General features: G+C 51.4%; 1 protein-coding gene across 6 annotated transcripts in view; it reads left to right on the top strand.

Moving 5' to 3' along the window:
• Window positions 1-1,257: 1,257 nt before the first annotated feature.
• Window positions 1,258-9,972, top strand: part of LOC142854163 (H-2 class I histocompatibility antigen, Q10 alpha chain-like) — a 31,927-nt gene continuing 23,212 nt past the window's right edge. For 3 of the 6 annotated variants that reach the window (XM_075979353.1, XM_075979349.1, XM_075979345.1), the window contains exons 1-4: window positions 1,258-1,385; window positions 1,591-1,860; window positions 2,130-2,405; window positions 4,205-4,262. In XM_075979353.1, the coding sequence (XP_075835468.1) occupies window positions 1,313-1,385; window positions 1,591-1,860; window positions 2,130-2,405; window positions 4,205-4,262 (677 nt within the window). In that variant the 5' untranslated portion in view covers window positions 1,258-1,312. Of the gene's footprint in view, window positions 1,386-1,590; window positions 1,861-2,129; window positions 2,406-4,204; window positions 4,481-4,607; window positions 4,731-4,910; window positions 4,944-5,090; window positions 5,139-5,278; window positions 5,708-6,334; window positions 6,567-9,972 lie in introns of those variants that run through there. The other 3 variants (XM_075979348.1, XM_075979347.1, XM_075979352.1) reach the window with 3 other exon arrangements.

Here is a 9,972-nt window from a genome sequence, read left to right as displayed (position 1 = left end):
AGAGGCACTGGCCTGCAAGCACCATACAGACTCCCACAGAGACCAGGCTCCTGTGTTCACCTGCAGTGGGCAGCTCACACTGCCAGGCCTGATGCCCAGGGATCTCACCTGTAAACAGAGACTTTGCCTCTTCACTCAGGATCCTGTCTTCACAGCCTGTGCTTACACTCGGACTCCTAGTGTTTCTTCCCAGATGATCATCTGTGTTTACACGGATCTTCATTCCATAGTCCTGAGATTGTCCGTGTGGACCTGGGTCATTGTCTCAGCACAGTAGACCCCTTCTCCATGGGAAGAGACCCCTGTGGAGACCAAATACAGCAGGGCACTGACCCTGTCTACACTCCACGCTTACCTGTGTGCACACACTTCCATGGTACAGTTGCTTTAGTGAATAAACCACAGTCAGAGAGGAACTGTAACTAATTATACAGCAGAATAATGGTGACCGTGTGGTAGAAGTTACATAACCTGTGAGCATATCTCTGTCTCTCTGTCTCTCTGACCTTCACTCTTTATGAGCTGAAGAGATGAGGGAGATGATTGTCACAGACTTGTGGAACCCTGGATCTGATAACAGTTGGCCTCTGAGTTCCTGGACAGAGAGTGATTCTCATGGCAGAGGTACACACTGGTATTTGAGGTTTCTTCCGTGTTCAATAGTGTGGAGAAAAATTAGATTTGTTCAATTTTTGTTTCTCTGGATTTTTTACTTGATGTCTTCGAATCGCAGCCACACAAAACTGAAGTAGAAAGTGAAAGCAGAGGTGAGTAGGGCCTCCTTCCTGCAGGGAGAGTCACATATGACACAGTGTGTCGAAAGTGTTTAATCAGAGCTGTAAAAACTCCAGTCACCCCTCCCCCATGCAGGTGTCCACAGCAGCCCCGCACCCTCCAGGACTCCGACTGCACCTGTTTCCGTGAACATTCATTTTAAGTGCTGTATTTTACCTGGAATCTTCCATGCTCTTAGGTTTCTTCCTGACTAAACTGAGGAGCAGTTGTCCTTAGGCGCTCAGAGACCCCACGACGCACAGAGCTCCATCCCGCAGCACAGGGCTCAGGCAAAGTCTTAGTCCCCAGGAGGGTGAGGTCTGTGTGGGGAAGCCCAGGGCTGGGGATTCCCCTGTCCCCAGTTTCACTTCTCCAGCTCCTAACCTGGGTCGGGTCCTTCTGCCCGGACACTGATGACAACTCGGCGGTTCTCCCTCCCATTGGGTGGAGAGATCACAGGGAACCAACCAGCGTCGCCGCTGTCACCGGTTATAAAGTCCACGCAGACGGCGGAACTCAGAGTCTCCGCAGATCTAAGATGGGGGCGATGGCACCGCGCACGCTGCTCCTGCTGCTGGCGGCCGCCCTGGCCCCGACCCAGACCCGCGCGGGTGAGTGCGGGGTCGGGAGGGAAACGGGCTCCGCGGGGAGGGCGGGGGCGGCACCGGGGAAGCCGCGTCCCCGCGTGGCCCAGCCGGACCCTCCCGCCCCTTCTCCACCCGCGTCCCGAGCCCCGCGCCCTGCTCCCCTTCCGGCCCGCGCTCCTGCCCGGGGACCCGGGAACAGGGTCGGGGTCTCACCGCGCGCCGCCCCCAGGCCCGCACTCGCTGCTGTATTTCGACACCATCGTGTCCCGGCCCGGCCTCGGGGAGCCCCGGTTCATGGAAGTCGGCTACGTGGACGACACGCAGTTCGTGCGCTACGACAGCGACGCGGAGACTCCGAGGATGGAGTCGCGGGCGCCGTGGGTGGAGCAGGAGGGACCGGAGTATTGGGAGAGGAACACACGGAACGCCAAGAACAACGAGCAGACTTTCCGAGTGAACCTGAAGACCCTGCTCGGCTACTACAACCAGAGCGAGGGCGGTGAGTGACCGCGGTCGGAGGTCACGACCCCTCCGCGTCCCCACGCACGGGCCGGATTCGCCCCGGGTCCCAGGTCCGCGGTTCGGGAGGAGAGCGGGGACCGGACCCGGTTTCCCTTTCGGTTTAGAGTCCGCGGGTGGGCGGGGCGCGGGCGACGGAGGGCGTGGTCTCGGGACGGGGCTGTTCCGCTGGCTGACCTCTGGTGGGCGGGGCCGAGGGTGACCCCGGGGCCGAACAGGTGGGCGGGGCTGACCGCGGGGTCCCCGCAGGCTCTCACACCATCCAGAATATGTACGGCTGTGAGGTGGGGTCGGACGGGCGCTTCCGCCGCGGGTATGAACAGCACGCCTACGACGGCCGCGATTACATCGCCCTGAACGAGGACCTGGAGACGTGGACGGCGGCGGACACCGCGGCGCAGATCTCCAGGCGCAAGTTTGAGCAGGCTGGTGTTGCAGAGAGAGAGAAGGCCTACCTGGAGGACGAGTGCGTGCAGTGGCTGCGCAGATACCTGGTGAACGGGAAGGACGCGCTGCTGCGCACAGGTGCGGGGCCGCGGGCAACTCCTCCCTCTGCCCTCGGGCTGGGCTCAGTCCTGAGGAAGAGGAAACCCTCAGCTGGGGTCATGCCCCTGTCTCTGAGGGCAGACAGGGTCCCTGGGTCTCCTCATCCAGCATGGCAGGGACCGCACTGACCTCCCAGGGCTCAGCCTTCTCCCTGGACAGTTCCACATCTGTCTCAGGAGGGAGGAGAGAGGATCCCGACATCACCAACAGTGGCTCCTTCAGTCTGCAGCCCCTGTCAGCCATGGCCTCTCCCAGGCCAGGTTCTCTGCTCATACCCAATGTGTGTGGACTCTGACTCCTGTCATCTGAGTGTGTCAGCCCTTACACACCAGGACCGGAGTCTCCTTCACCTGATGGGAGACACGAATACCCCTACCCTAGGCTGCTTCCCCCAGTTTCTAGAATTTTCCAAAGAATACATTCTCCCAGATTCCTCTGTGTGAGGTTTGCATCCCTCCCACACCCCAATTCTATCTCTTCCTAGAATTGTCACGTGGGAACTTATAGGGAGCCCTGGATAAACACTAAATTGTGGAGGCTTTTTTCTCTTCTTTTTTTTCTTTCTTTCATTTTTTGGTATGCTTTGTTTTCTTTTTCTTTTTTTTTCTTTTTTTGTTTTTTTTTGAGATAGGGTTTCTCTGTAGCTTTGGAGCCTGTCCTGGAACATTCTGTCTAGAGCAGGCTGGCCTTGAACTCACACAGATCCGCCTGCCACTGCCTCCCAAGTGTTGGGATTAAAGGCGTGTGGTACCACTGCCCAGCGCTTTGTTTTATTTTCGAAGTTGGCATTTTCCCTTTAGTGCGTTTTCCTTCCTCACTAGGACGGTATTCCTTCTCTCCCTCCCCTGTATTATCATGTGTATCAGTCTCCACAGGTGCCATAGGGACTGACACTCTGGATAATTAGACAAATTAAGTCAGTGGGGTTTTGTTGTTGCTGGAATTTTTTTTTTTTTTGAGACACAGTTTTTCTGTAGCTTTGAAACAAGTCAGTGTTTCCTTTAAATGAGAAAGATTCCTGGGAGTTTAGTCTATTTCTGCCAGATTTAGCAGTCCCGGAGTCCCCTGTTCTCCCTCAGCCCCACCAAGTCACAGTGTTGCCCTAGTGAATTAGGAATTGAACTTCCTCAGAGACAGGGTCTTCTGCAACTCCAGGACTGGAGTGACAGGGAAGATCCACACACGCTGTGAGCACCGCTGTGTCCCAGTGAGTGCTGCACTGGGCTCCATAGCACACTTCAGAAATCCTGGGTGACCATACCTGCTATTTTTCACCCCCAGAGGCGTGACTTGGGGAGTCATTTTCTCTGACTGTCAGAGGTTCACCCAATAGTTCTACATATTTTGGTGATGGTTGTTCACTTGGTAAGACAGTTAATGTTGGTCACCAGGATGGCCACAGTGGTTGTGCCTCAAAGGTGGCAGAAGTTGGTGGCACCTCATGTACCTCCTTCTTAGTCTTTTTTTCTGTGAATTTATTCACATATATAAAGTAATTATTTTCCATTCCTTCATCCTTTTCCTGCATGACTTATACTACAGAACACCACATAAGAAGACCATGTTGACCTGCTGACTCATGTGATTTCCTCTTAGCTTCTGGGTTCCCAGGAAACTGCAGTTCTGTGATGAGGGGACCAGCTCTACCTGCAGGTCACTGTGTGATGACAGAAGTGTTCAAACAGTCACACAGTTCAGTGTCATCATTGTTATAGCTTTGTCTTTGCAGATTTCAGTTTATCTTGTTGATTGTGGGATTTCTTACATCTTCCACACAGACCCCCCAAAGGCACATGTGACCCATCATCCTGGACCTAAAGGTGATGTCACCCTGAGGTGCTGGGCCCTGGGCTTCTACCCTGCTGACATCACCCTGACCTGGCAGAGGGAGGAGGAGGAACAGACTCAGGACATGGAGCTAGTGGAGACCAGACCTTCTGGAGATGGAACCTTCCAGAAGTGGGCATCACTGGTGGTGCCTTCTGGGGAGGAGCACAAATACACATGCCATGTGTACCATGAGGGGCTGCCTGAGCCTCTCACCCTGAGATGGGGTAAGGAGGGAGTGGGTGCAGAGCTGGGGTCAGGGAAAGCTGGAGCCTTCTACAGACCCTGAGCAGGGTCAGGGCTGAGAGCTGGGGTCGTGACCCTCACCTTCCCTCCCTGTCCTTCCTTTCCCAGAGCCTCCTCAGTCCACAAACCTCAACATGGCAGTCATTGTTGTTGTGGTTCTCCTTGGAGCTGTGGTCATTGGAGCTGTGGTGGCTGTGGTGGTTGTTGTGATTAACAGGAGGAGAAGCACAGGTAGGAAAGAGCAGGGTCTGAGTTCTCTCTCAGCCCCTTTTAGAAGACTCTCTGCCTCATTAATGGGAAACACATCCACACCCCTCATTGCTGCTGTCTCTACCCTGGGTCTGCTGTCAGTTCTGGAAACTTCCTACGGTCGGGGACTTCCCTGGTCTCTCACAGCTTTTCTTCTCACAGGTGGAAAAGGAGGGAACTATGCTCCAGCTCCAGGTAAGGGGGGGGGCAGGATTGACCCTGAGGCCTGTGGGGTGAAGCTGATGTATTTGGGGAGCTCTGGCAATACATAATAGCTCCTCCAGCAAATTTTCTAGGGGCGAATTTTTTACCTTCCCATGAATACATATATTTTTACCCCAGGCAGGGACAGTTCCCAGAGCTCCGATGTGTCTCTCCCAGACTGTAAAGGTGACCCTCTGGGACCTGACTTGGGGAGGGGCAGAGTGGACATGATTGGGTTTCAGGGACTCCCAGAATCAGCTTTGAGTGAGTGGTGGGTTGTTGGGATGTTGTCTTCACAGTGATTGTTCATGACTCTTGTTCTGTAGCGTGAAGACAGCTGCCTGGTGTGGATGGAGTGACAGACGATGTGTCCAGGTCTCTCCTGTGACATCCAGAGCCCTTCAGTTCACTCTCAGCAATAGTGTCTGATGTTCCCTGTGATCCTATGGGCTCAATGTGAAGAACTGGGGAGCCCAGTCCCCCCCCCCCCCGCATACCAGTACCCTGCCCCTGCACTGCCCTGTTCCCTTCCACAGCCAACCTTCCTGTTCCTGCAGACAGGAGGGGAATCTCCATCCTGTCTCCTCCATGCTGCCCTGAGCTGCAACCCTGATTTCTCCAAATAAGAAAATAAGAATCTGAATGTGAACTTGATTGTTCATGTCCTTGATCTCAAAGGTTGATTGGCGGTAAAATAAAGGATTGAGCTAGAGATTGTGGAGGAAATAAATGGCAGCGTGGAGAACCTCCCAGAATATGTGTTCACTGTGCTGTGTGCATCTGGTGGGGCAGGATGAGGTTGTGGGAGCTGAGTGAGAACAGGGCTGTGCCCAGGTGAAGCTCAGTGCATTGTTGAGATTGACAAGGTCACTGGTCAACTCTGCTCCCTCCTGGCTCAGTTCTCTTGGTCACTTAGAACATCATGCTGAGATCTGTGATCACAGGGACAGTGGAATGTCCAGAGCCTCGTCCTGTCCCCAGGATTATGAGCCACCAGGGCTGCTGTGACAGTCAGGGCTGCTGTTCTGCCTGTGACTCTTTCCTCTGGCTTTAGTATTGATTTTTTGTCTTTTTAGTTAGTATGCAGGACTAGGCCTGTTCCTATTCCTGTGAGTGGTGCCTGCTTCACTATCCTGTGGGGTCCCCGAGTGACAGCAGTAAGAGGTGTTTTCCATCCCTGTCCCCTCAAGGCCCAACTAGGCCCCTGCACTCAGGAGACTGGGATAAGAGCATGAACTTCCTGAGCTCCTGCTTCCATTCAACCCCTCCCTTTACATTCTCTCCTCTTTCCCATCTATCAGAATCTAACCTGGGTTGTAGGATGGGCAGAGAGGAGGGATCCAGAGGGTCTCACCTCAAATCTGTCCTGTGTTCTTCCCAAGGTCCCATCTCCCTCTCTGCGTCTGGGAATCCTGGTACTGCCTCCAGTGGAGACTCGAGGATTTACAGGCTGAGCCTACTTTAGATTTATGTTTATTAAAAAACATGGTCCACCTTTAATTCCAGCACTTGGGAGGCAGAGGCAAGCAGATCTCTGTGAGTTTGAGGCCAGCCTGGTCTACAAGAACTAGTTCCAGTACAGGCTCCAAAGCTACAGAGAAACCCTATCTTGAAAAAACCCCAAAAAAAAAAAAATCCAGCAAAAACACTGATGACAACTTATGCTAGAGAGGTTGTGGGGGAAAGGGAACACTTCTGCATTGCTGGTGGGAATGCAAGCTGGTACAACCCCTTTGGATGTCAGTGTGGCAATTTCTCAGAAAATTAGGAAACAACCTTCCTTAAGACCCAGTAATACCACTTTTGGGTATATACCCAAAGGATGCTCAATCATACCACAAGGGCTGTGTTCAACTATGCTCATAGTAGCTTTGTTTGTCATAGCCAGAACCTGGAAACAACCTCAATGCCCCTCGACCAAAGAATGGATAAGGAAAATGTGGTACATTTATACAATGGAGTACTACACAGCAGAAAAAAATAACATCTTGAATTTTGCAGGCAAATGGATGGAGCTAGAAAACATTATTTTGATTGAGGTAACCCAGACCCAGAAAGACAATTATCACATGTATTCATTCATAGGTGATTTTTAAACATAAAGCAAGGAAAGCCAGCCTACAAACCACAATCCCAGAGAACTTAGACAACAATGCCGACACTAAGAGACACTTACATAGATCTAATCTACATGGGAAGTAGAAAATATAAAAAGACAAGATCTCCTGAGTAAATTGGGAGCATGGAACCTTGTGAGAAGGTTGTAGAAGAAGGGAGGGGAGAGACAGGGAGGGGAGCAGAGAAAAATGTAGAGCTCAATAAATATCAATAAAAATAAAAATTAAAAAAACATGGTCCAGGGACTGGAGTGATGACTCAGCGGTTGAGAGCACTTGCTACCCTTGCAGAGGACCCAGGTTCAGATCCCAGCACCCACGTGATGGCTCATAATCATACTTAACTCCTGTTCCATGACATCCAATGCCCCTGTCGACACCATGCAGATACATGGTACAAACACTACTAGCAAGAAAACACTTATAGCCTGGCGATGTTGGCACATGCCTTTAATCCCAACACTTAGGAGGCAGAGGCAAGTGAATCTCTGTGAATTTAAGGCCAGCCTGGTCTACAGAGTGAGTTTCAGGACAGGTTCCAAACTACAGAGAAACCTTGTCTCTGAAAACAAAGAAACAAAAAAAGATAGAAAACACTTACAGATGTAAAATTCATAAATTAAAATAAAAGATTATGAAGAATGCCAGAGATGGAAATTCCTTCATTCCCTGCTCCAGGTTCCGGCCTCTGCAGTTTTCTCTTCTAGCTTTGTGACGTCCAGTCAGGAGCTCCAGGAGCCTTAGCAGAGATGTCTGATGACCAAGGAGACGATCATTTCTGTCATGGGGCTGCCATCTTTGTCTTGTGAGGGATGATGGGTCCCAGTGCTGACCACAGATAACATTCATACACAATAAGTATATGATGAATGACTCAAAAATAAGATCATGCTGGGCAGTGGTGGCGCATGCCTTTAATCTTGGCACTCGGGAGGCAGAGGCCGGCAGATCTCGGTGAGTTCGAGACCAGCCTGGTCTACAAGAGCTAGTTCCAGGATAGGCTCCAAGAAACCCTGTCTTGAAAAACCACAGATATGTATGATCACATGTCAAAGACAGAAGGAAGAAGAGGGGAGAATTGGGGGGCCTTTCTGAGGGGAAAGCTCAGGTGACTGTGACCTCAGTGTGAGGGGAACTGGGGCTGCATGTGACACAACAGCACTTGGCCTGAGGTTGTGTTAGTAAAGGAAACTTCTGTGGGCTGGAGAGATGGCTCAGTGGTTAAGAGCATTGCCTGCTCTTCCAAAGGTCCTGAGTTCAATTCCCAGCAACCACATGGTGGCTCACAACCATCTGTAATGGGATCTGGTGCCCTCTTCTGGCCTACAGGCATACACACAGACATAATATTATATACATAATAAATAAATATTAAAAAAAAACGTTTTAAAATTATAAAAAAGGAAAATTCTGTAGAACTGCGAGGTGACTGTGTGAACTTTCTTGATGAGGCCCAGGAAACACAGGAAGATACAGGTTCACGGAGCTGACACAATGTAGCGCTTCCCTCTCAGGGTTAAACCAGCTGCAGTTCCTGAGGGAGAGAAGATGTGGAGTGGAGCTGCTGGGAGCTGTGCAGGGGGCTGCAGTGATGCAGCTGTGTGAGCGGACATGCGCACTGGGGGGGCTGTCAGTGGTGCAGCTATGTGAGCGGACATGCGCACTGGGGTGGCTGTCAGTGGTGCAGCTGTGTGAGCGGACATGCGCACTGGGGGGGCTGTCAGTGGTGCAGCTGTGTGAGCGGACATGCGCACTGGGGTGGCTGTCAGTGGTGATCCCCGACTCACCCAGGCTCCTGTGAGGGACCAGTGAGCTCAGGGCTCACCGAGCTGACTGTGGATGGATGTTTTCCTTGGTCTGCTGTCACTGTCTCTATCTGGAGTGGAGGAAATCCACTCCTCAACCAGGGGACACAGCTGTGTGAATTGTTTATATAAATTGTTCTATCATTAATAAATCTCAGGAGTCAGATAACGGGGCAAAAAAGCAGCAGAGAAACAAGCAGCTGACCCTCTCTCTCCATGCTTCCACATCAAAAAGACCCATGAATCCTTCTAGGCCCCACCCTACACTTTTCTGTGCCTCTCTATCTTATCGTATCCTGGCTCCTCCAAAACCTCTATGGCTAATTCCAGACAGCTGGTTGTTGACTCCGCCCCCTGACTCAAGGGTAACTTCACCAAGAGTCTTAGAATTTCACAGTACAATCCAATATCCCTCTACATTTTCCCCTTTGTCTAAATAAAAAGGAAAAGTTTTAACTCTAACGGAGTAAAACTGTACAATAAGGACTGTCCGGCGCTACCGTCTCGCCAGCAAGAACGACGCGGCACGTTCAGGATCCTTCTGCAGAAAAGCTTTATGCGTCTTGAGAGGGAGAGCATAAGCTTACAGAGCGAAGACCTCAAGGGTCGAAAACCCGGCCCTTATATATCTTAACAGTCCTCGCCTCGGACGTGTCAAACTCTGACTGGCTGCAGCCTGTCAAACCCTATGACGCCACGGGAGAGGCAAAGAGCAAGGGATGGAAAGTTACTATGTGCATGCGCACTGGCTTGACAAGGTAAACTGTCATTTACCATGCACATGCGCACTGGCTTGATTACAGTGGTGGTGCTGATGGTCAGCGTCATCTTGCCATGGAGTATGTGGGAACGGCTCCCCACATCTCCCCCTTTTCATTTTTAAAAGCAATCAGGCTTTCCCAGCCTATGAGGGTAGAGACAGTGGTTGTACTTCCCAATGTAAAAATATGTAAGACGTGTACGAAATCTATCCCTAGATTCACTGAACCCGGGATGCTTTCGACCTGCCCTCTGCCATTTTTTCTGGGAAAGGGAAAATGAGGCAGGCAACTCTTATGCAGGACAACATGTCTCTCAGAGAGAACCACTCTCTGTGCG

Source organism: Microtus pennsylvanicus, chromosome 7 (assembly GCF_037038515.1).
Source record: "Microtus pennsylvanicus isolate mMicPen1 chromosome 7, mMicPen1.hap1, whole genome shotgun sequence".
Taxonomy (NCBI): Eukaryota; Metazoa; Chordata; class Mammalia; order Rodentia; family Cricetidae; genus Microtus; species Microtus pennsylvanicus.
This window is presented reverse-complemented; position numbering and strand designations above follow the sequence as displayed.